This window comes from Gadus morhua, chromosome 13 (genome assembly GCF_902167405.1).
Source record: "Gadus morhua chromosome 13, gadMor3.0, whole genome shotgun sequence".
Classification (NCBI taxonomy): Eukaryota; Metazoa; Chordata; class Actinopteri; order Gadiformes; family Gadidae; genus Gadus; species Gadus morhua.
The window spans coordinates 16,462,495-16,487,655 of record NC_044060.1 but is presented as its reverse complement, the minus strand read 5'-3'; the positions used below and the strand labels follow the sequence as shown (position 1 = coordinate 16,487,655).

At 43.5% G+C, this 25,161-nt stretch overlaps 3 protein-coding genes across 3 annotated transcripts; 2 read left to right on the top strand and 1 right to left on the bottom strand.

The window, feature by feature from the left end:
• On the top strand, positions 1 to 3,834 carry LOC115557157 (serine-rich adhesin for platelets-like; the record flags this gene model as incomplete). The annotated part of the gene is made up of 1 exon (XM_030374764.1): positions 1 to 3,834. A coding segment is annotated over exon 1 (3,834 nt), but the record flags the coding sequence as incomplete, so codon positions are not given.
• A 61-nt stretch (positions 3,835 to 3,895) lies between these two features.
• LOC115557809 (mucin-5AC) lies at positions 3,896 to 9,858 on the top strand. The gene is made up of 7 exons (XM_030375908.1): positions 3,896 to 7,708; positions 7,865 to 7,989; positions 8,179 to 8,243; positions 8,381 to 8,580; positions 8,656 to 8,818; positions 8,920 to 9,084; positions 9,193 to 9,858. Exons 1-7 carry the CDS (start codon positions 3,955 to 3,957, stop codon positions 9,200 to 9,202), a joined length of 4,482 nt encoding a protein of 1,493 aa, XP_030231768.1. The 5' UTR covers positions 3,896 to 3,954; the 3' UTR covers positions 9,203 to 9,858.
• A 1,586-nt stretch (positions 9,859 to 11,444) lies between these two features.
• On the bottom strand, positions 11,445 to 18,307 carry errfi1a (ERBB receptor feedback inhibitor 1a). The gene is made up of 4 exons (XM_030375406.1): positions 18,085 to 18,307; positions 15,115 to 15,314; positions 14,847 to 14,932; positions 11,445 to 14,552 (listed from the first exon to the last, which is right to left on the bottom strand). The coding sequence occupies exons 2-4, from the start codon at positions 15,264 to 15,266 to the stop codon at positions 13,594 to 13,596; spliced, it is 1,197 nt and encodes a 398-aa protein (XP_030231266.1). The 5' UTR covers positions 15,267 to 15,314; positions 18,085 to 18,307; the 3' UTR covers positions 11,445 to 13,593.
• Between the last annotated feature and the right edge of the window lie 6,854 nt (positions 18,308 to 25,161).

The window sequence follows — 25,161 nt, the reverse complement described above, 5'->3', positions numbered from 1 at the left end:
ATGACAACTACCAAATCGGAAACAGGTACTCATGCAACAAGTACAGGACGGACATCATTCAGCGTTTCTACCTCATCGTCCACTGCAGATAATAATAGTTCAACAACGGAAGAACCACAAACAACATCACTAGTTACAAGTGAACCTGCAGAATCTTCATCTTCTACAACTTCACTTGATTCATCACAAACTCCTACCATTTTAACAACAGACAGTAGAGAATCAACTGCTTCTACAGACGTTACTATCACATCAGCATCAAAGATGACAACTATGAAATCTATAACAGGAACTGATACGAAAAGTACAGTTGTGACATCAGTCAGCAGTTCTCCATCATCTTCCACTGCAGAAAATATTGGTTCCACAACAGACGAACCACATACAACATCACTAGTTACAAATGATCATGCAGAATCTTTATCTTCCTCAACTGCAGTGGATTCATCACAAGCGTCTTCTGTTCCAACAACAGACAATAGAGTATCTAATGCTTCTACAGATGTGACAATGACAAGAGCATCAAAGAGGACAACTACGAATTCTGAAACAGGTACTCATGGAACAAGTACAGCAAGGACTTCATTCAGCAGTTCTCCACCGATTTCCACTGCAGATAATATTAGTTCCACGACAGACAAAGCACAAACAACATCAATAGTTACAAATGGACCATCAGAATCTTTATCTTCTTCAACTGCAGTGGATTCATCACAAACTTCTTCTGTTCCAACAACAGATAATAGAGAATCTACTGCTTCTACAAATGTGACCATGACATCTGAATCAAAGATGACAACTATGAGATCTGTAACTGGAACTGATATGAAAAGTACATTTGTGACTTCAGTCAGCAGTTCTCCATCATCTTCCACTGCAGAAAATAATAGTTCCATGACAGATGAACCACAAACAACATCACTAGTTACAAATGATCCGGCAGAATCTTTATCTTCTTCGACTGCAGTGGATTCATCACAAACTTCTTCTGTTCCAACAACAGATATTAGAGAATCTACTGCTACTACAAATGTGACCATGACATCTGAATCAAAGATGACAACTATGAAATCTGTAACAGGAACTGATACGAAAAGTACAGTTGTGTCTTCAGTCAGCAGTGCTCAATCATCTTCCACTGCAGATAATATTGGTTCCACAACAGAAGAAACACAAAAAACATCACAAGTTACAAATAAACCAGCGGAATCTTCATCTCCTTCCACAGCAGCTGTTTCATCACAAACTCCTGCCATTTCAACAACAGACAATAGAGAATCTCCTGCTTCAACAGACGTGACTATCACATCAGCATCAAAAATGACAACTACCAAATCTGAAACAGGTACTTATGCAACAAGTACAGGAAGGACTTCATTCAGCGTTTCTACCTCATCTTCCACTGCAGATAATAATAGTTCAACAACCGAAGAACCACAAACAACATCACTAGTTACAAATGAACCTGCAGAATCGTTATCTCCTTCAACTACAGTAGATTCATCACAAATGTCTTCTGTTCCAACGACAGACAATAGAGAATCTACTACTTCTACAAATGTGACCATAACATCTGAATCAAAGATCACAACTATGAAATCTGTAACAGGAACTGATATAAAAAGTACAGTTGTGACTTCAGTCAGCAGCTCTCCATCATCTTCCACTGCAGAAAATATTGGTTCCACGACAGACGATCCACCAACAACCTCACTAGTTACAAATGATCCGGCAGAATCTTTATCTCCTTCAACTGCAGTGGATTCATCACAAACTTCTTCTGTTCCAACAACAGACAATAGAGAATCTACACCTTCTACAAATGTGACCATGACATCTGAATCAAAGATGACAACTATGAAATCTGTAACAGGAAATTATACGAAAAGTACAGTTGTGACTTCAGTCAGCAGCTCTCCATCATCTTCCACTGCAGAAAATATTGGTTCCACGACAGACGATCCACCAACAACCTCACTAGTTACAAATGATCCGGCAGAATCTTTATCTCCTTCAACTGCAATGGATTCATCACAAACTTCTTCTGTTCCAACAACAGACAATAGAGAATCTACACCTTCTACAAATGTGACCATGACATCTGAATCAAAGATGACAACTATGAAATCTGTAACAGGAAATGATACGAAAAGTACAGTTGTGTCTTCAGTCAGCAGTGCCCAATCATCTTCCACTGCAGATAATATTGGTTCCACAACAGAAAAAACACAAAAAACATCAGTAGTTACAAATGAACCATCAGAATCTTCTTCTCCTTCCACCGCAGCTGTTTCATCACAAACTCCTGCCATTTCATCAACAGACAATAGAGAATCTCCTGCTTCAACAGACGTGACTTCCACATCAGCATCAAAGATGACAACTACCAAATCTGAAACAGATACTTATGCAACAAGTACAGGAAGGACTTCATTCAGCGGTTCTACCTCATCTTCCACTGCAGATAATAATAGTTCAACAACGGAAGAACCACAAACAACATCACTAGTTACAAGTGACCCTGCAGAATCTTCATCTTCTACAACTTCACTTGATTCTTCACAAACTCCTATTTTAACAACAGACAGTAGAGAATCTACTGCTTCTACAGACGTGACTATCACATCAGCATCAAAGATGACAACTATGAAATCTGTAACAGGAACTGATATAAAAAGTACAGCAAGGACTTCATTCAGCGGTTCTACCTCATCTTCCACTGCAGATAATAATAGTTCAACAATGGAAGAACCACAAACAGCATCACTAGTTACAAATGGACCATCAGAATCTTTATCTTCTTCAACTGCAGTGGATTCATCACAAACTCCTACCATTTTAACAACAGACGGTAGAGAATCAACTGCTTCTACAGCCGTTACTATCACATCAGCATCAAAGATGACAACTATGAAATCTGTAACAGGAACTGATACGAAAAGTACAGCTGTGACATCAGTCAGCAGTTCTCCATCATCTTCCACTGCAGAAAATATTGGTTCCACAACAGACGAACCGCATACAACATCACTAGTTACAAATGATCCTGCAGAATCTTTATCTTCTTCAACTGCAGTGGATTCATCACAAGCGTCTTCTGTTCCAACAAGAGACAATAGAGTATCAACTGCTTCTACAGATGTGACAATGACAACTGCATCAAAGAGGACTACGAATTCTGAAACAGGTACTCATGGAATAAGTACAGTAAGGACTTCATTCAGCAGTTCTCCACCGATTTCCACTGCACATAATATTAGTTCAACGACAGACAAACCACAAACAACATCACTAGTTACAAATGGACCATCAGAATCTTTATCTTCTTCAACTGCAGTGGATTCATCACAAACTTCTTCTGTTCCAACAACAGATAATAGAGAATCTACTGCTACTACAAATGTGACCATGACATCTGAATCAAAGATGACAACTATGAAATCTGTAACAGGAACTGATATGAAAAGTACAGTTGTGTCTTCAGTCAGCAGTGCTCAATCATCTTCCACTGCAGAAAATATTGGTTCCACGACAGACGAACCACATACAACATCACAAGTTACAAATGATCCTGCAGAATCTTTATCTTCTTCAACTGCAGTGGATTCATCACAAGTGTCTTCTGTTCCAACAACCGACAATAGAGTATCTACTACTTCTACAGATGTGACAATGACAACAGCATCAAAGAGGACAACTATGAATTCTGAAACAGGTACTCATGGAACACGTACAGCAAGGACTTCATTCAGCAGTTCTCCACCGATTTCCGCTGCAGATAATATTAGTTCCACGACAGACAAAGCACAAACAACATCACTAGTTACAAATGGACCATCAGAATCTTCATCTTCTACAACTTCACTTGATTCATCACAAACTCCTACCATTTTAACAACAGACAGTAGAGAATCAACTGCTTCTGCAGACGTTACTATCACATCAGCATCAAAGATGACAACTATGAAATCTGTAACAGGAACTGATACGAAAAGTACAGTTGTGACATCAGTCAGCAGTTCTCCATCATCTTCCACTGCAGAAAATATTGGTTCCACAACAGACGAACCACATACAACATCACTAGTTACAAATGATCATGCAGAATCTTTATCTTCCTCAACTGCAGTGGATTCATCACAAGAGTCTTCTGTTCCAACAACAGACAATAGAGTATCTAATGCTTCTACAGATGTGACAATGACAAGAGCATCAAAGAGGACAACTACGAATTCTGAAACAGGTACTCATGGAACAAGTACAGCAAGGACTTCATTCAGCAGTTCTCCACCGATTTCCACTGCAGATAATATTAGTTCCACGACAGACAAAGCACAAACAACATCAATAGTTACAAATGGACCATCAGAATCTTTATCTTCTTCAACTGCAGTGGATTCATCACAAACTTCTTCTGTTCCAACAACAGATAATAGAGAATCTACTGCTTCTACAAATGTGACCATGACATCTGAATCAAAGATGACAACTATGAGATATGTAACTGGAATTGATATGAAAAGTACATTTGTGACTTCAGTCAGCAGTTCTCCATCATCTTCCACTGCAGAAAATAATAGTTCCATGACAGATGAACCACAAACAACATCACTAGTTACAAATTATCCGGCAGAATCTTTATCTTCTTCAACTGCAGTGGATTCATCACAAACTTCTTCTGTTCCAACAACAGATAATAGAGAATCTACTGCTACTACAAATGTGACCATGACATCTGAATCAAAGATGACAACTATGAAATCTGTAACAGGAACTGATACGAAAAGTACAGTTGTGTCTTCAGTCAGCAGTGCTCAATCATCTTCCACTGCAGATAATATTGGTTCCACAACAGAAGAAACACAAAAAACATCACTAGTTACAAATAAACAAGCGGAATCTTCATCTCCTCCCACAGCAGCTGTTTCATCACAAACTCCTGCCATTTCAACAACAGACAATAGAGAATCGCCTGCTTCAACAGACGTGACTATCACATCAGCATCAAAAATGACAACTACCAAATCTGAAACAGGTACTTATGCAACAAGTACAGGAAGGACTTCATTCAGCGTTTCTACCTCATCTTCCACTGCAGATAATAATAGTTCAACAACCGAAGAACCACAAACAACATCACTAGTTACAAATGAACCTGCAGAATCGTTATCTCCTTCAACTACAGTAGATTCATCACAAATGTCTTCTGTTCCAACGACAGACAATAGAGAATCTACTACTTCTACAAATGTGACCATGACATCTGAATCAAAGATCACAACTATGAAATCTGTTACAGGAACTGATACGAAAAGTACAGTTGTGTCTTCATTCAGCAGTTCTCCACCGATTTCCACTGCAGATAATATTAGTTCCACGAAAGACATACCACAAACAACATCACTAGTTACAAATGGACCATCAGAATCTTTATTTTCTTCAACTGCAGTAGATTCATCACAAACTTCTTCTGTTCCAACGACAGACAATAGAGAATCTACTACTTCTACAAATGTGACAATGACAACAGCATCAAAGATGACAACTACGAATTCTGTAACAGGTACTCATGAAACAAGTAGAGCAAGGACTTCATTCAGCAGTTCTCCACCGATTTCCACTGCTGATAAAATTTGTTCCACGAAAGACGAACCACAAACAACATCACTAGTTACAAATGGACCATCAGAATCTTTATCTTCTTCAACTGCAGTTTATTCATCACAAACTTCCTCTGTTCCAACAACAGAAAATAGGGAATCTATTACTTCTACAAATGTGACCATGACATCGGAATCAAAGATGACAACTATGAAATCTGTAACAGGAACTGATACGAAAAGTACATTTGTGACTTCAGTCAGCAGTTCTCCATCATCTTCCACTGCAGAAAATATTGGTTCCACGACAGACGATCCACAAACAACATCACTAGTTACAAATGATCCGGCAGAATCTTTATCTCCTTCAACTGCAGTGGATTCATCACAAACTTCTTCTGTTCCAACAACAGACAATAGAGAATCTACTGCTTCAACAAATGTGACCATGACATCTGAATCAAAGATGACAACTATGAAATCTGTAATAGGAAATGATACGAAAAGTACAGTTGTGACTTCAGTCAGCAGTGCCCAATCATCTTCCACTGCAGATAATATTGGTTCCACAACCGAAAAAACACAAAAAACATCAGTAGTTACAAATGAACCATCAGAATCTTCTTCTCCTTCCACCGCAGCTGTTTCATCACAAACTCCTGCCATTTCATCAACAGACAATAGAGAATCTCCTGCTTCAACAGACGTGACTTCCACATCAGCATCAAAGATGACAACTACCAAATCTGAAACAGATACTTATGCAACAAGTACAGGAAGGACTTCATTCAGCGTTTTTACCTCATCTTCCACTGCAGATAATAATAGTTCAACAACGGAAGAACCACAAACAACATCACTAGTTACAAGTGACCCTTCAGAATCTTCATCTTCTACAACTTCACTTGATTCTTCACACACTCCTACCATTTTAACAACAGACAGAAGAGAATCTACTGCTTCTACAGACGTGACTATCACATCAGCATCAAAGATGACAACTATGAAATCTGTAACAGGAACTGATACGAAAAGTACAGCAAGGACTTCATTCAGCGGTTCTACCTCATCTTCCACTGCAGATAAAAATAGTTTAACAACCGAAGAACCACAAACAACATCACTAGTTACAAATGGACCATCAGAATCTTTATCTTCTTCAACTGCAGTGGATTCATCACAAACTTCTTCTGTTCCAACGACAGACAATATAGTATCTACTGCTTCTACAAATGTGACCATGACATCTGAATCGAAGATGACAACCATAAAATCTGTAACAGGAACTGATACGAACAGTACATTTGTGACTTCAGTCAGCAGTTCTCCATCATCTTCCACTGCAGAAAATATTGGTTCCACGATGGACGAACCACAAACAACTTCACTAGTTACAAATGATCCGGCAGAATCTTTATCTTCTTCAACTGCAGTGGATTCATCACAAACTTCTTCTGTTCCAACAACAGATAATAGAGTATCTACTGCTTTCATAGACGTGACTATCACATCAGCATCAAAGATGACAACAATGAAATCTGCATCAGGAACTGATACAAAAAGTACAGTTGTGACTTCATTCAGCAGTTCTCCATCATCTTCCACTGCAGATAATATAAGTTTCACGACAGAAGAACCACAAACAACATCAATAGTTACAAATAATTCTGCAGGATTACAATCTTCTTCAACAGCAGTTCATTCATCTCAAATGTCAACTGTTCAGACAACAGACAATACAATCACAAGGTCAACAATATTGCCTACAACTCTAAGTCATAAAACAAACCAAATATCAACCAGCAGCACCACACACATACCAACACCCGTACTAAACACGTCAACATCTACAGTTCACCCCTTTACAGAAACAACACATAAAGTCATTACAAATTCGACCATCAGTTTTTCCCCCTCCACAACAAATGACACTCCATTTTCAACTCCCGAGAACACAACCACCCCTGATTGTGCGGCAGGGGACTGCCAGTGCAGTGGGAGCCCTTGTGGGTTCAACCCCGCGCTTGGCCAATGCCAGTGTCACTGTGAAGATTATACCTATGGAGATACCTGTTTCCTTGGGCAGAACGTATCAGCAGTCTTCATTGGTGAGGGTTTACCTACAGTGTCATGGTGTACTCCTCATTCTGTCCATTGGCTGGTTAGACTATAAAAAGGTTGATTTGGCTACATTCAGCATATATATTAGATTCAAAATGATTGTATATTAAAGTTCATTGTTTTGTTGGTATATTTCTATCTAGATGATGAGGCATTGCCAAAAAGAAAGGCAAACTTTTCCCTGACAATCGGTGCCACATTTGAGGAGGACTTCAATGATATAAACTCTCCCCAATCTCAGCGATTCATCCACACTCTGACAACTAAGGTAGGGTCTTCCTACTACTACTACTACTTACACTAATAATTATATTAATGACAATAATAATGAGGATTATAATTATAATACTACATATAATAGATAACCAAATGAAGTTCAGTAATAATATTATATTAAGAATTCTCCTGACTGCAAATAAAGGCTAAAACTCGTTTATTTGTTTCTGCTTCTCTCCAGCTCGAACCTCTGTGCAAAATGGCAGACGCGCACCAGTTCAAACAAGTCAGGATTGTGAAATTAAAGTAAACATCTCACGGTCATTTCTTTCATTTGCTTTGGGTCATTGATTTAAGACGACAAACATGTACGTCGTATGCCATTGCTGCTGCTGTTGTCTTTGACTTGATTTGTGTTTGTTTACTTGTTCTGTCTCTGTTAGAGCAGGGTCTGTCATCGCTGAGATTATAGTTGAATACAACTATCCAAACAATGAAAGCCACATCCAGTTCCTCAACAGTGAAATTGATGACGAATTGATGGAAATCTTCGATCCACTTGCCCTCAACACGATAGGACAGGCCTTCGGGAATGTCACTATCGAGCTCAATGGTCTTCTCTTGCAACCAACCGTCATTAGAAGTGAGTGGCGTTATTTATTACGAGTATTTTTTGTTAAAAAACCGACAATATTTATAGTTCTCTTCCTCTCAACAGACGCCACTGACTTGGAGCCATATGTGAAGTGCCAGTATGCCAACTACACCGCAAAATTGAACAACGGTCGCTGGGAGTGTGTGGGAGCTTGTAAAAGAATCCCCGGCTACTGTCATCAACATGGAGAATGTCTGAATCACATTAAGGATGGTCCTATCTGTCGGTAGGATCAACACAAAAAACGCACAAGGATTAAAATTGGACGGCATGAATACAATTAGAATCCCTTTGAATCTAATTTACCATCTTTCTGTTCACATGCAGGTGCCAGTCATCCGCCCTCCAGCAGTACTACGGCCCTCGTTGTGAATCCTTCCGCTGGGGGGCGGGGTTCTATGGGGCCTTGTTCGGGTCGCTGGCTGCGGTTCTCCTGCTACTGGTGACCATCGTTGGGATTCTTTGGTTTAAGAAGAGACGATGCGATTCTTGGTAAATGAAAACCTTCTAAGTGTGCGCTCGCGCGCGCGCGTGCGTGTGTGTGTTTTAATAGTTTGTACTAATACAAACAATACTAATATGTCTAATATATTCCCTCAGGTACATATGAAGAGGGATGAGACACCAGTCCCCATCTTAGTCCAGGACCAGAAATTCTTAACACTGGTTACTGTAATGTAGTTTGCACCTATTATAAGTATTTGATGTATTGATTTAAACCTGCACCATGTCACATTTCAGTCATAAAAAGGTGGAACTGTAGAGCAAATGGAAACATCACTATCACTGCCTCCTCCAAATATGTGAATCATTTTCCTTTTTATTTATGTTCATGAGTATCTATAATCATTGTCAATCTAAATAACTTGTTTCGAATTATTTTTCATTTTTATTTATGTTCATGTGTATTTAAAGACATTGGCAATCGAAATAACAAGTTTCTTGCTTGCTTAAGGGCTACACTGATATGAAATTATTGATGTACAATTCTAACAATGTCGTTTTATGCCTTTAAAACTCATCAAGTGTATTATGGCCTGTAAAGTTCCAACTAAGACTAAGATTGAATTAAAAGAGCAGGCCAACAGCTGTTTCTTTCCAAAACCTGTACCCAATACACGTTATAATACAATATACAATGTGAATCCAATTATGGTCAGGGGAGATGAGATAAGGGTTTTTGCCTTCACAGAGATGTTCTGGGTTCAAACCACAGTGTCCTCAATGTAGAGGTTTCTTAAAATAATTCAATATAAATTGCCTTGGTTGAAAGCTTTACTAAATTAATAAATAATGACCATTTCGCATTTCCGATCAATTCTCTGTTATTGTAGCCACGCAACACCCATTGTCCACCAGAGTGCGCAAATGTTCCATTAGAATATGATTTGACGATATTCTGTCTGGAAGGACCTCGTCATGTAACCGCTTCACTATTCATACATACAAGTACCACTGCTTATAACGACAACAACTAAGGACAATGATGTTTTATTATTAATACAATTACAATTTGTAAATTAGCAAATAGTACTTTTCAAATAATTTGCATTATTAAACAGATACTTTCTATATATAGCAAGTACTAGTGGTAGTTAAAGCAGTAGATAATTGGAATTTCTACTGCCATATTTGCTGCCAGTATCTGTTATGGTATGGAAATTAATGTTTGTATTTCCTTATTATTGTACGATTTAGGCCTACTACTCGTGTTATAGAGAGCCAAACCTTGAAGGCAAAAGGAAGGGAATAATTCCTCTTTGCTCAGTCCATTCAGATTAATCAGCAGAGGTCATATAACAATTAATAATGCAACAACCAAGACGCCCAACTGATAATGAAATTTAGCTCATCATAAAATGTTTCAGGATTAGGGTTTCAGATCTATTTTGAAGTTAAACTTATACTTATCAGAGTTGTTGCTAAAATTGGTAAAATCTGAAAGCGCAAATGGCAAACTAGAAGTCTGTGAAGAAATGGTTAAAAACTATTACATTTAGTTCTCATTACTACAAGCATAGTTACAATCCATAGCTCATAAATCACAGTTTATAGGTCCCAATCACATTAATCTGTTACAAATCACATAGCTTTAAATATGACTCGCCAGAAGTTCAAAAATCAATATGGAGAGGATGATGTGCCTTTTATTTATGTGAAGCATTTACATTCAACAACTTTAATATCTGAATACGTTACTCTCAATATAATAACATGACCTACTTACCTCACAAGCAACAATTTGTAATGCAAATTGGGCTGATAATAAAACAGGAAGCCATGTTCACGACCCATTATGTCAGCTGTTGGCTAAATCAAGACTGAAGCAGGTTAAAGGCTTGGCCTACATAGATGACACTGTTGCTTTTGTTCTATTCAGAGACACAATCCAATATTATCAGCGCACCATACCTACAGAAATGGTCACTGCCTTTGTTAAGAAAGCGCAAAATGGGCGCAACACCACCATGGCAACGTTGTGACGTAAAAGTACATTCTACATTTCAAACTCTTCCCTTTAACTCAGTCTAACTGAACTGAACCCATCCCTGTTGATATTCATGTGGAACCGCACGGACAAAAGTCAAGAATAAAAGGCACTCCCCAGCATTGTAAAACACTTAACCTGGACATTATGCCAGCTGCTATTTGAGCCGTGGCTCCAGCAGCTGTAAAGCACCTAGCTGTGACCAGGAAGCGGAAGGTAACCTGCCTGTCTGTTTAAGACTCTGTGGTGTACCTGGAGTGTGGCCAGCCACTGGAAGGCACAGCATGTGGGCGATGATGGAACAGGCCATACAGCTGAATCACACTTGGAGGAGAAAAAAAAAAAATCACACATCGAAATCCAACAGGTTCATAAATAAGTTGTTTTATTTTGTTTTCCTTTTTAAAAGACTATAGATCGATCAACCATACATAATGACAGTTTCTTTGTTAAATACTGTACACTCTCTTAACTCTCCCAGTGCATGTTTTTATACCACAGCAGAGAATGTCAGTTATTTCTCAATGAAAGTACAACCATAATCTTCATTTGATGTCGTTTTTATTCTTCTGTACTTCTCATAAGACATGTCAATATATTAAGATTAAATATAACAAAAAAATCAGTGTATAATGTAAACATGTTGAGACATTATATCAAAACGTCGTCTCTAGCAAGGTATTCTTTTCTCGTGACCAGGAGGGAGAGTAAAATATAAAGCATACTTCAATGACCGTTTGACCTTCGCGCTAATGTGTCTTTTCTCTCTTTTTTATACCGAACAGCGTGTTCTTCACACAGGGGTTACCTCAACGCATGTGCTACATTAATTATATCATCCCAAAGGTACTTCAATCACCTATAACAATAAAATTCATGTACTTCACCTGCTGCCAGCAGCCAAAGTCTCTCCTACCACACCCACTGCAATCATGTAAGGCAGGAATGCATGAGCAGAACAAGAAAGTCAGTTTGTCATGGCCTGCGCATGCACTTTGTGCGCGCGCACTATGTGCGCGCGCGCGCGTGCGTGCGTTCGTGTGTGTGTGCGTGTCATGCGTGCTATCAGGTGAGCCGAACTTCCTTTGTTGTGAAGGATCGGCGATTTTAAGGATTGTTCAAAAAATATGAAGTGGTTTGAACTGTGTGTGTAGTTTAAGGGGGTTTTCTCATCTATTGTGTGTGAAATTGAACAAGTAATAAATGTGGAGCATAGTGAGGAATATAATGAAGGGGGACAACATGTTCACCACCCTATCTTGTATGCATATGTCATTAAGAGTGTAAAGCAAAGTAAATAGCGGCTATTGTCAGAGCCTTTTTCTGAAGGGTCATCGAGGGAGGTAGTACTTGAGGCAAATTATTTCCAAGCAAATGACTCACAGCTTTACCAAGAATTAACTCCTGTGCAAAAAGACCTGACCTGGACACCGACGACGAGCGAGTAATAATACAAGTGTGCACTTGAGGAAGTTGTACTTAAAGAGCAGGTGATGCAAAACAGGCAGAGCACGGTAACAAATATTGTTAACTATTTTTCTACAAAATGTAGAAAGTCAATCTATATACATCTATATATATATAGATATATATATATATATATAGATATATATAAACAAAAAATTACCAGAAGCACTGGTCCTACACTACACACACACACATACGCAAACACATACACATACAACAACACGTTCACTAATGAAAGACATTCTTCTGGAACAATGCATAGCTACACATATGATGTCCATCCACACAAAATGTACTGTGCGGGGCAGGCCAATAACAAACCGAGACGGGGGGGGGGAGACACTCCGAGGCAGGGGAACTACATACCGGTTGTAGTGGAGACATGCAGGGGAACACATGTATGTATACAGAACATAAGAGTGGGATTGTTTTTCGTCTATGCATCCTTCATATAGACATAAAAATGGTAATGTAAGCTTCATAGATACGTTAATTGATACATGGTTTTCGCTACTGACCTTTTGTCCCGTGTGAGATTCAAAAGCAATGTAAAAAAAAAAATCGGTTCACACTAAACTGAACGAGCGTCGCCCACCTGCTCTCCACCCCGCCAGGCACAAAACACTGAGAACGCAAGGCGCAAGTCCCGCTTGTACCCTTTCAACTGCACCACAGAATGAGCCAAAGAATAGCACACCGTTGAATTCGGTGAAATAATATTCATATAAAAAAATAATCCGTGGCACGGTTCACCTACGACCTCTAACCCGAGACGCGCGTGTTGTCGTGGTCGTCGTAGCTGTCGTCGTTTGTCCTCGGTAAATCGTCTCTCGTCACAAACGCCGTTCGACGCTTCCAGTAACTGAATGCAGTGCACACATACCCTGTGTCTTCAGAATACAGAGGGGTCAAAAAAATAAAAGTAAAACTCATCGACCAAACAAAACAAAAGAGGGGTAAGCAGCAGTTTGAGGGACGGAAGTGTCCGATATCACCGTTTCCATGTCGTTGTTTCCCCAACACCCCCGTGGTGGTCCCCTATAGAGTCAAGTAGAGTCCCCTCTCCCGCCTCGACCCAGCGGCATCAGAAAGTAGTGTGTGGAGCTGGCCTGCCTGCCGTTCTCGATCACGGGCAGTATGCAGGGCGAGCCCTCGCTGTTCTGTCTCTGCAGGCTCACATACTTGGGGTCCGGGGCGAAGCTTTGGGTGGGGGGCATCACCCCGTTGAAGTACGTGGGGAGGCTCTTGGGGCTGGGGGTGCGGGAGCAGCCCACCGGCAGAGGCTCCCGGGGGGGCAGCTTGGGGGGTTTGTCCTCGTCGCTGTAGGCGCCGTGCGGGTCCCCCGCCGACCAGCGGCGGTAGTCCACCGTCTTGCTGGGCCGCGGGGGCACCGGGGGAGGGGCGGTCGCTCTATCCATGGCGGGGGGCCGGCGGGAGCGGCAGGACGAGCGGAAAGACGAGGGCTTGGAGCCGGCGGGGCCCGACTGGGACCGCCGCAGCTTCCTCAGAGCCCTGTCCCGGCCCCCCGCCGAGGGGGGCTCGGGCGGCTCCGGGGGATGCTTCTCCACAGATTCCCTGTTCGATTCCCTCCCGGGGAGCGGATGGGGCTGGGGCGGCCTGGGCTGCACCGTGGGGCCTTCAAAGTAGGCCTGGTTGATCTTCCCGCAGTCCCGGAAGCTCCTTCGGAAGGGGGCCCCGTAGCGGAAAGGGGAAGGCTTGGAGCAGAGGTCGGGCACCAGGCAGCGGCTGTCCTCCGTGCCGAGGAACAACTCCTCCACCTCTCGGTCCATATCCTGCTCGGGGCAGTGGTCCGGCCGCGTGGGGAGGGGGGGCAGGGGTTTGGAACATCTGCCGGGCGTCTGGGGAGGGCTGCTCCGCTCGTGAATGGACAGCCTCTGGAAGGACGGGACCACCTGGTCGTCGTCCGGGCTGGGAGTCCACGGTTCGGGGCTGAGTGTCAGGAAGGGAAGGGCGGGCGGGGACTTCTTCTGGCTGTGTTTCTTCTCTGTCGGAGGGGAGAGAGAGCGGGAGAACGGTGAGAATGTGAGAAATGTCATGCAGCGCAACACTTAGAATTAGATATGGGCTTTTTTTGGCCGCAAAGTAGGAAGAAAAACAAGAACATGGGAGTTATATTTGAGTGTTAGGAAGTGGGTTCAGCATTTCCAAAACCGACAAAATAATATGCATCTTAAAATAAGTAATCCCTCCCTACAGGGCTTTACTCTGGGAGGAAGGTTTCGGCTGGCTTCAGACATGGTCAACAAGCGCAGAGCGTCTAGACAGTTTCTATACTTACTCTCAACACTGAGTGTAGGGGGTAGTGGTTGATAGGATGGGAAGCTTGGGTCTATATGTTGAGATTCCATACTGAAGTACAACAGCCTGTTGATAGAAAAAAAGAAACACGGCATTTAAAATCAATTACCACTTCACAGCTGGGTTTTATCCCAATTTTGATATTATTGCAAGCGATAATGTAGATCACAGATTTAGGTTTACGGTCTCAGCATACGTTTAATTCATGTTCTGAGCATGCGCCTCCTGTAAGCGTCCTTTGCACTCACTTCTCTCGTTCATGCGGATTGCTCCATGAGGGTTTGGATCGAGCCATGCTGTGACAGTAGCTGGCCCGCAGGAAGGGGCTTTCTGTGGGCAGACAGATCTCCTGAGCAGTCAGGCCTGCTGTGGACATGCTCCAGACAAAGTCGGGTCGCATCAAAGCCAGGAAAGACTTGAATCCTTGCTGCTGTTAATTCCAATGAACCTGTTGAAAACAAAGAACTTTGAATGAGTTGAAAGCCCACATTGCTGCTAAGACACTATAAATAGAAAATAAAACTTATTTTAAAGGTGCTGTAGGTACGATTTGAAAGTTGTACAGGGATTTTCTGTACAAATTCTCAACAATCCTCCAAACATTCCCTCCCTCCCTATGTTTTCTCTGGCATTGAGAAGTGGACATTCACACACCTGTGACTGACAAACATGATGGATTCCCCGAACCAATCAGGGAAGACATGACCGGTCTGAAATTGTAATTGTCTCATACAGAGGCAGGTGCAATAAAACAGGAAAATCACAGAGCATTTCGCTCATTTGCTGACAGATGGTGATGGCATTTCTGAAAAGTGACAAAATGACAGCTCTTGAATCTAACCTACAGCACCGTAACACCGGCGTCCTCCTGGCCTTATTGTTTAAAGGCCAGGAGGAACACAGGGTGACTCTTGGGATGCTAGTTACTTAGTTGTTAAAAGAGACCTCTCCTGATGAAGCCACATTCTCCCCGCTTGCTCCGATAGAGGAATGACAAGCGCTCACAGCGATGGAACTTCAAACGCTCGTGCCCGGAGAGCCCCCACGGACGCTACAAGGTCATGGAAACATGCGGCGGCCACAGATTGTCCAACACAAACACACACACGCGCACACACGCGCGCACGCGCACGCGGGCACGCACGCGCACACGCACACGCACACGCACACACACACACACACTATTCGCTTACCTGGTATCTAAAAGGGACTAACTCAGGGTCAAACACAACACATCACACCTTGATGGCTGCCCACTACTTTTTTTCCATCATCCCTCTGAAAACCATCTCTTCAACCAGGGGGGAAACGTTTTCACAATTTGTTTCTGTAGGGCATTGTTGTGCATGCAGTGCCCAACAACAGTGAAACCTTCCACTGTGTACAACCTCGATGTTCAGAGGACCTGGATGTCTCCCCGACATGTCTTAGACGTGTGATGGGACTGAACCAACCGCAAGCTAAATGCTCAGAGTGAAGGAAGTGAAACACTGCTACTTGGTCGTTATTGTCAAAACCCTACGACAAAAGAAATCCTCCCATCAAAATGATTGCATGTATTCTTGGTTGATTTCATGTGTATTGTGGGCAGTACTTGTGCATTATTGTGCCCTCTCATCATAATGCAAAGTGAGCATATGAAGACCATTCAACTGTCTATTACAACCTTTATTTTGGAGGAGCCAGACAGTAATATCCCAGGTCAAAATTAACCCGTTTTTTTTATAAGATCAGCTCTTTGATGTGCAATGTTTTAGCAGCTGCGACACAGGTTATCAACCCGGCGATGTCCATCCGCACACGTATCCATTACAATTTGAATTGTTGTCCTGTAATAAGTCTGTCTGCCCCATCACCCAGATATGCATCCCTGGACACACTGTCCTGCAGCTTTTAATGTCCTGCCGATGACTGAGGAGACCACTCTCCCAGACAGGAAGGGGTGTGTGTGTGTGTGTGTGTGTGTGTGTGTGTGTGTGTGTGTGTGTGTGTGTGTGTGTGTGTGTGTGTGTGTGTGTGTGTGTGTGTGTGTGTGTGTGTGTGTGTGATAATGCCCAGACAGCTGGCATGAAACAAAGCTTGAACAACAACAGCAAGCAACAGCAAGTAAGTCTGTCTGATAAAAATAAAAGAAAAAGCCAACCCAGGCATCACAGACCCCCGCCACCCCCACCTACTCTTTCTCCCTCGTTTGGGGGCCCCCCATTTGGTTGGGTGAAGATGGGGAGGCAACATGATCCTCGATAATGGACCCCAGGGGGCCTTGCTCTTCCCCTCACAACAGGTGCAAAGAGATGGTCCTGGCAGTTAACCATGAGAGCATTTACAGGCAACAGGATTAAACAAATGATGTGTAGCCATGGGCTGCATTAGCCACTCTAAGGGAGGCATTTGTACGCAGCTTGTTTCAGGGCTGGCCTTGGGGCCCCCGAATCCAATCACGCCTGGGTTTTCTATTACCGTGAGATTTAAGATAGACCGTTTCCTGTGCTCCTCTGAAATTGGATATATTGCCAAAATCATTATAAAGAGTGGGGGAGTGCTGGTGGATGCTGGTTGCGTTGATGAGGCCAGGTGGTGGTTGGTTTGTGAGATTCCTATCTCACAAACTATCTGAACACATTATCCCGCCTCAGGTTAGAGCAGCAGAAGCTGCACGCAACCCTTGTAGGAGGAAAATCACACCCCGCGTAAGACACCCCTGAAGCGGTTTCCGAGCAACAATACCCGCTCTACCTGTGCGGCAAGCAAACAGCGCGCACACCCCCTCACCTTACCGGATTGAGATAATAATGGTTAGCCTTCTAGGAGGCAGTGACTCACACCATAACACACACGCAGCTTTGCTATTTGACAAGTCTAGGAAATGATGAAATACACCAGCTTGCTGGATAATAAAATACAGCGGTAAAGCCCTGAAAGTGTGTTCTAATATTATGTGCTAGAGAAACAGAACTGAAAAATTCAGTCAATGGCAAACCATTTTTGAAAGTTTGTATGACTCATGTAGTACAAAATACTCTGTGTGCTGAATCTAATTTGATTTGAAAATGAGATGGCTGTTAATGCCCTCCACCCTTTGTGAAACACAACCCAAGGAGTGTATCAAGGTGTTAGTAATGTAAGCAAATATTAACACTCATCAATCAATAAGCATTCGTCTCAGGCAGAGTATACTGGGCACCGTTTTTCTGTATTATTTTCAGTATATTACTTACCAAAATAATCTCGCCGTGTTCACTGGCTTCCAGACCCCTAAAGTCCTCTTTGCATTAGACAAAAAATAATAAATAACTCCTTGGTTTGTGCGATCTTTGTTACAATGAAGAGTGCCTGTGTTTCCTATGCTTCAGGCACAGCACAGCAGCACCGTAGTTATACTGTTACTAATGAGTGATTCTACTCGATGGTCGACTAGTGTTGTTGTGAGCAATGATGTTTTAAGCTCAGCACTCACATGGCTCCGCCCTCTTAAAGTCACAGCGTCCCATTTCAAAAGCTTTTCAGACTATCATGTGCTGTACCTGCAGCAAAGAAGACAAAGCATTGTGTTGCAGGTGCAAGCCTGCTTGAAATTATTTATAATGGTGCTTATTTACTGTATGATCATCCTATGAATGGCATCCAACATATGACCAAAAATGTATTCAGTCAGCACATTGTTACTACAATATACAAATAAATATCAGCCATGCAATACTGAATAAAAAGCTTTCTAATACAATTTTTGCTCCCATAATCTATTTACAACTGTGTTCCAGTCAAAGAAAGGGTGCTTTCAGAAGTCTATCGGTACCATGTGCAGAGCTATCCTGCAGGCTGAGGCATTTGCACTGGTATCCTTCCCCTATAGTGTTTTCCAGTAGTAGTATTTTAATTTGCAATAAATAAAGACAGGATGAATAAACACAAGGTAAAAGAAAATAATTGCACAAGCCTCGATGGAGACAAAGGCAGCCTGCGGGATGGCTCAACGGTAGATAAGAAAGTCAGGCACAGCAAACATAGGCAAAAACATGCTTATCTCCCCAGCGCTTGGCAGCTAACACAACGGAGCCCATATTGTCTCGCAGTTGGCTTATCAGATCTTTGAGGGTTTTTTCTTGAGCTCAGTCAGGTTTTTTTCTCTCTGTTTACCTGGTTAAATGTACAGTACATATCAAACAAAACATATATCAAGGAACAAGGACAGTTTGTACTGTTGGACTCATCTATGCGATCAGGTATTCTTTCATATAAAACAAGTTCTACGTCCCTGATAAAAATAAAGTTTAAAATATATCTGGAACGTGCTAATCCACCGCACTCTCCATTTCCAAGTGCTCAGCCTTGCCGGGTGTTAAGTGCTGTTGTTTTAACTGTGTCACCTAACCTTACCGGGCTGCACAGACCCACCACTGACATATGCGCTAACCAAACATTGCAGCACAAAGGCTACAAACAACGCGTGTTGATTCAATTGGTGGCAGAAACCAGAGGTGTGTGTTGAGGGAACAGAGTGTACTTGTGCTGGGGGGGTTGCTAAATCCCAATGGCTAGCCTTGGCCCCCCTGAAGCTAGTGGGCTTATCATAACATAGTTGGCCCTTGCATGGACCAGGCTTGTCCTAATCCCACTTCATCATTCATTTCAAGAGACATTGTTGAGATTCCGACGAGCCAGTTGTGGACAGCGGGGTGAAAACAGGGGTGCTTGCATATGCACGACGGGTGTGTGTGTGTGTGTGTGTGTGCACATGCGTCGTACACATGTGTGAGCCTATTGTTATGAATGTGTGTGTGCATTTGTGTGTGCGGGTGTGTGCGTGTGTGTCTGCGCGTGTTCGAGACTATTACTCCACCCATTTTACTTTAATCCAGGGCCTGCCTTTTGAGGCGTGTGAGTGATGTCATCACTCACAGGAAGTTCATTATAAAGTTAGTCAGGGAGGGAGATAAGCAGATACATTCAGAGAACACAAAGCTGGGCACAAAAGACATTCTGTCTCCCTCGTCTGTGAGTGGTCCTTTGATAAAAAGGTCTGTCTCCTGTTGTGCTTCATGAGTCAGACCAAAGTCCTGTCCGGTAGCTGAAGAAATTTGAATAAGGGGATAAACCTTCTCTCTTTTAAATTAATTAATTCGACTTCCCCGCCTCTCCTCACACGCTACAACAATCTTGACTTCTACCTCACCATTCTTGGATCAGCTGATGCCCCGCTCACAGGAAGGGTGTGGCATGGTGCTGTGTGCAAGACTCTGTCATTAGTGTAAATGATTCATGCGGCGTGGAGGTCAGAGGGTTGACGACCTCTACCTCTCCAGGCAGTTAGGAGTGCACATATTCAGCCAGTGGTCAAAGTTCACAGCCAGATAAGGGCAGGAGCAAAAGGTTTAGCTCGGGGCCGTGGGAGTGACGTCAGCCAGCGACAGGGCTTTTGTATCAGGAAGTGTGACAACAACCCAGAGGTCATTTTGCTTCGATCCTATGCCTCATACACGGAATTAGGTCATGGTCTGTAGCAACTAATTAATCAGTCAATCAAAACGAATGAATGACCGTGTCCGCCTACGCTGTACTCAGGTGATAATGGCCACCGCTGGCAGCAGCAAAACCACTTTCACAGGGAGAGTACTACAGAAGTAAAATAACAAGCAAGGCTCAGTGTGACACATCTCCGTGTATTATGGTCTGGAGTGTGGTTCTGTCTACCATACCCCCAGCCCCCCCCCCCCCCCCCCCCCCTCCCACACACACACACACACACACACACACACACACACACACACACACACAGTTACACACACTTGGCTCTGGCCTCGGAAACAAAACACAAATCCCTAGGCAACCGGTGCCTGTCAACCCTTAACTCAAAATGTAAATATGACCATATTACAACACGCCGAGCGATGCTAACCCGACCGCACGGCGAGGAGTGCTCCGGCTGCCTCTCGTATTAATCACTTCCTTCCATCGGGGGCGCAACTTCTGGGAAACGCAGAGGCTCTTTGATATAAATCAGCCTGGCTCACAGGTAAAGGCTTTGTCTATTTACGTAACGCAATATAATCAGAAGCAGCAATAGCGAGTCATGCTTGCGTCATGGCTCACCATCACCACGGCCAACGGGTGGAGCCGCCTGGCCGGGCGCTTCACTGATGATGATGACAGGAAGTGCTTAGGGGGACCCTACTGCATCATCCGCCCAGAGAGGAAGTCTGTGAGAGGTCAGTAACCCAGTCTAAACCATGACTTCGTTTTTCAGGGACAGCGCAATACACGTTGTAAGGCAGGGATTTTGACCCAGTTTTGGGATAAACAAACGCTTAAAGGCTTTCTTTCAAGGGGTATACACAGGCGCGCCCCATGTACAGACGCAAACACACACACACACACACACACATCTGTGTGCGTGTGGTGAGAAGCTGGTGGGACGGACAGCTGTGGTATGAGAATGTTACAGTGGACAGCAGGGTTGTGGTTACACGGTCTCTGAGCCAGCGCGTAACTCAACGTGACTTACTCAAACACATGTAGTTTGCTCACAGCCTTGTTCCCGGTGTCCCACAGCCAATGTTCCCTGTTCTGTATACAGGATGTGAATGATATTTATATCACTAGTTGTACCTTTCCTATACTTATATATAGACTCACCCAGAGCTTTTTATGTTCATAAATTCATAGCAAAATTATTATTTAGCACTGTGGCCGAAAATATTTGAAATCATGTATACATGTATCATGGAGTCATGTATTCGGCAGCTATCCTTGGTATTGCATTTGAAACCATTGGAAAACCAATACTTTTGGCATTCAGCCGGTAAGGAGCCCATGTTTTGGCATTCAGCCGGTAAGTATTCCAGGTTCTTCCGGTGTCAGAGGAGCGGGTCAGGGTTTCACTTAATGTAGCGTTCTATCAGTCTGAGGTTACAGCTCACTGATGTGGGACCTCTCTCCTCTGCTCCTGGGAGACTCCAACGAACACAGAAACACACGCAGAGCCCCCCCCCCCCCCCTGATACAGATCTCAGATGTTGTTGTCTGAACCCTGGAGAGAGATAGAGCCTCCAGACACAGCATCTGCTTTAGAGACACGGAAAGAAGAGTAGGTAGCTGGTAATGTACTAAGACATAGATCAGTGTCTGCTGACTTAGGAATCACCGCTCTCTCCAGGTACCACACAACGCTAGAAAAACACATGGCACATGAGGAACGCAGCAAAGGTCCATAGGCAACCTGGAGTCATAAGGTGAGCGAAGGTAATGTGTCTTTCTATGTGTTGGCACTTTGAGTGTTGTTTCTTAATGTGTGTGTGTGTGTGTGTGTGTGTGTGTGTGTGTGTGTGTGTGTGTGTGTGTGTGTGTGTGTGTGTGTGTGTGTGTGTGTGTGTGTGTGTGCGTGCGCACATGTGTGCATGTGTGTGTGATTGGTGGGCTTATATAAGTGTGTGTTGGAGTGTTTGTGTGTGTGTGTGTGTGTGTGTGTGTGTGTGTGTGTGTGTGTGTGTGTGTGTGTGTGTGTGTGTGTGTGTGTGTGTGTGTGTGTGTATGTACGCTTGTGTGTGTGGTATTCATGAATGTGCGCTTGTGGTATTCATGATTGCGCGTGCGTTTGCGTGTATGTGCACGCGTGTGCATGTTGCAAGCGTGTGTGTGTGTGTGTTTGCGTGTGCACGTGCTGTCATGCCTGATGACAGCGCCTGACTCATCCAGGGCAGAGCATCAGCTTTGTCAGGTCACCTTTTGTTCCATTCACCACTGGAATTAAGGCTTTTCATGCAGTCAGCCATACAATCTGATCTGGTATTGGGCCACATTAGTTCAGTCACACACTGAGCAGCGAGAGGCTGGCTCACCGCTCGCGTGAGGCTTTTTAATGAGCGAGGCCGAGAATGCTGATGAGGCTCCTTCACTCACTTTTTCCATCTCGCGGCTGTGCGGACGCATTCGTTTCACGGGCGAAATGCGGGCGGGTTCAGAGGAGAGATGTGTGTGGCTCGGTGGAAATGCGCCAGCTTATCGGCTGTCCATCATACGGGTGTAAGGCCCGCAATAGCCTTCAGGCCTGCACGCCAAGTAAGAGTCAGAGCAGATGAATAACCAGCCTGGCACCTAAAACGCAAGAATTCTGTTTAGGCTTTTGCAGCTCAACCACTTGAATTAATGCACAAACATGGCCCACTTTATACCCACTGACCAAGGTATAAGGAAGGAACCGCCAGGCAAACACATAGCTTTGTCTCTATTTGATGATGCTGGACACGAAAGTCCTGAAGATTTATTGCGCTGTATTAATAACCTAAACATGTTCAATATATATAATTTAAATACTGCCCAATCCAGGCAATAAAGATGGTCTTATACGCCAAGAAATGAGAGCAAGACTCTCATATAATTGATATTAATTTAGCTCTGGGTGGAAAGAATGCGACATGTCTTACTACGGCGTGCAATTATCTCCCGGGGCTTTCATTGCTGACATCCTACTATTATTCACAGAAGTGTTGCCAGGAAACAAAGCAGAGGTGCTGCTCCAGCTAGAGGTGCCGTATCATTAGCTCAGAGCACCTCCGTCGGGGTAACTGTTAGTCTCTCTCGGATGGGAACGTGGGAAGACGATGCTTTGTTCAGAGTTTTGACTGGACACCTATGCAGCCCACCTGACAGCTACCAGACTTCTCACCAGCCAGCCCCTCATCACCATGAACAGTACTCTTTTTACTTAAAATGTTTTCTTTTCAAGTTACACATATATATGTATGTCAAGTATAGCATCCATTGCACTCCTTACCATCCCTGGAAGGAGGGATCTCGCGGACTCCATTCCTTCCTCATGTTATCTTCCTAGATAGAGTACTTGCCCTTTTGGGGGTTCGAGTAAGAGGGGGTGTCATAAATACATGGCCCTTTAAGACTGTTTCTGCCATTAACGCTAACCAAATAAAATGGACTCGACTTGACATTTTCCGGCCTCAGTGGAGGGGAGGGGCGGGGGGGGGGGGGGGATCTGGGAGGCTAGGGAGTCGGCCCGGGGCCACACAGCGCCCGGGGCCCCGGAGGTGTGGGCGGGAGCCGGTTTGAGAACAGCTCACAGGGCACAGCTTGTTAACTACAGAGCTGGAGTGAAAAAGCAGACGCTCAACCTCCTGCCAAGATAAGCAATAAGCACAAGTACCTGTGTGTGTGTGTGTGTGCGTGTGTGTGTGTGTGTGTGTGTGAGTGTGTGTGTGGGGGGGGGGGGGGGGGGGGGGGGTGTTTGTATACGCACATACACGGAAGTTTGGCGGGTAGGTTAGGTGCAAAACTAGTCAATATTAACACACACACGCACACACACGCCCTCTCTCTCTCTCTCTCTCTCTCTCTCTCTCTCTCTCTCTCTCTCTCTCTCTCTCTCTCTCTCTCTCTGGGGGCTGCTGCTGTTGTTGTAGTGCAGGCTTTAAATAGCAACGTCTGTCTCGGTACCGTGGGCATAACACACTATGACACGATGCCAGTGTTAGAGAGGTTCCCTTCTTATCGAGCGTGTGTGTGTGTGTGTGTGTGTGTGTGTGTGTGTGTGTGTGTGTGTGTGTGTGTGTGTGTGTGTGTGTGTGTGTGTGTGTTTGTGTGCCTGTGTGTGTGTGTGTTTGTGTGTGACCTGAACATTGCAGCCCTTAATAACAGCAGCATCCACAACAGATACCAATGGTTTCTCAACATTCATTCCGCAGCTATTTTCATACATTTAAACTATTCACCATTGTATATTTGCTTCTTTATGGCCTAATATAAAATATAACAAAAATATATGAATTGCTTACACATGTTAAATGTAACTTCGACCGTCAGTGTATAAAAAGGGAAAAGACTAAGATTGAATACGATAAGATGTACTTTCTTAATCCCAGACCGGACATGTGGGTAAGAATGAACATGTGGGTGCACATAGAAACCATCCAGGCTTCTGCAGGGCTAATCAAGTGGGATAAGCAAAGGCGTCGCGGATAACACCGGCGCTGTGATCCCAGCCTTTTCTCACAGCTTTTGTTTTAGTTCTCATCCTGCCCTGACCTGATCCACAGGGCAGTGTCTGCAACGGGGAGGAAGTGAACCACTCTGTACTTCCATTAAGCCCCCCCTTCACAGCCAAGTCGGATAGTGTCAGACCTTCTCCCACCCGTTGTGTGAGTGAACCCCGTTTCAGCTCGAATTTGAACACTATCAAATGTACTTATTGTACAAACACTTATTGGCTGAGAGTTCTAGAAAGGAGGTGGTCACGACCCAAGGCAACTAGGTGATAAAGGTAAAACTAGTACATGCCACCGACTGCG

Excerpts from the sequence above, each read along its gene's own strand:
- LOC115557809 (XM_030375908.1), top strand. The coding sequence starts at position 3,955 with ATGACAACTATGAAATCTGTAACAGGAACTGATACGAAAAGTACAGTT. Across the intron at positions 7,990-8,178 it reads TCCACACTCTGACAACTAAG|CTCGAACCTCTGTGCAAAAT; the intron begins GTAGGGTCTTCC and ends GCTTCTCTCCAG. Across the intron at positions 8,244-8,380 it reads GTCAGGATTGTGAAATTAAA|AGCAGGGTCTGTCATCGCTG; the intron begins GTAAACATCTCA and ends TGTCTCTGTTAG.
- errfi1a (XM_030375406.1), bottom strand. The coding sequence starts at position 15,266 with ATGCGACCCGACTTTGTCTGGAGCATGTCCACAGCAGGCCTGACTGCT. Across the intron at positions 14,933-15,114 it reads AATCCGCATGAACGAGAGAA|GCTGTTGTACTTCAGTATGG; the intron begins GTGAGTGCAAAG and ends TTCTATCAACAG. Across the intron at positions 14,553-14,846 it reads CCCTACACTCAGTGTTGAGA|AGAAGAAACACAGCCAGAAG; the intron begins GTAAGTATAGAA and ends CCCCTCCGACAG.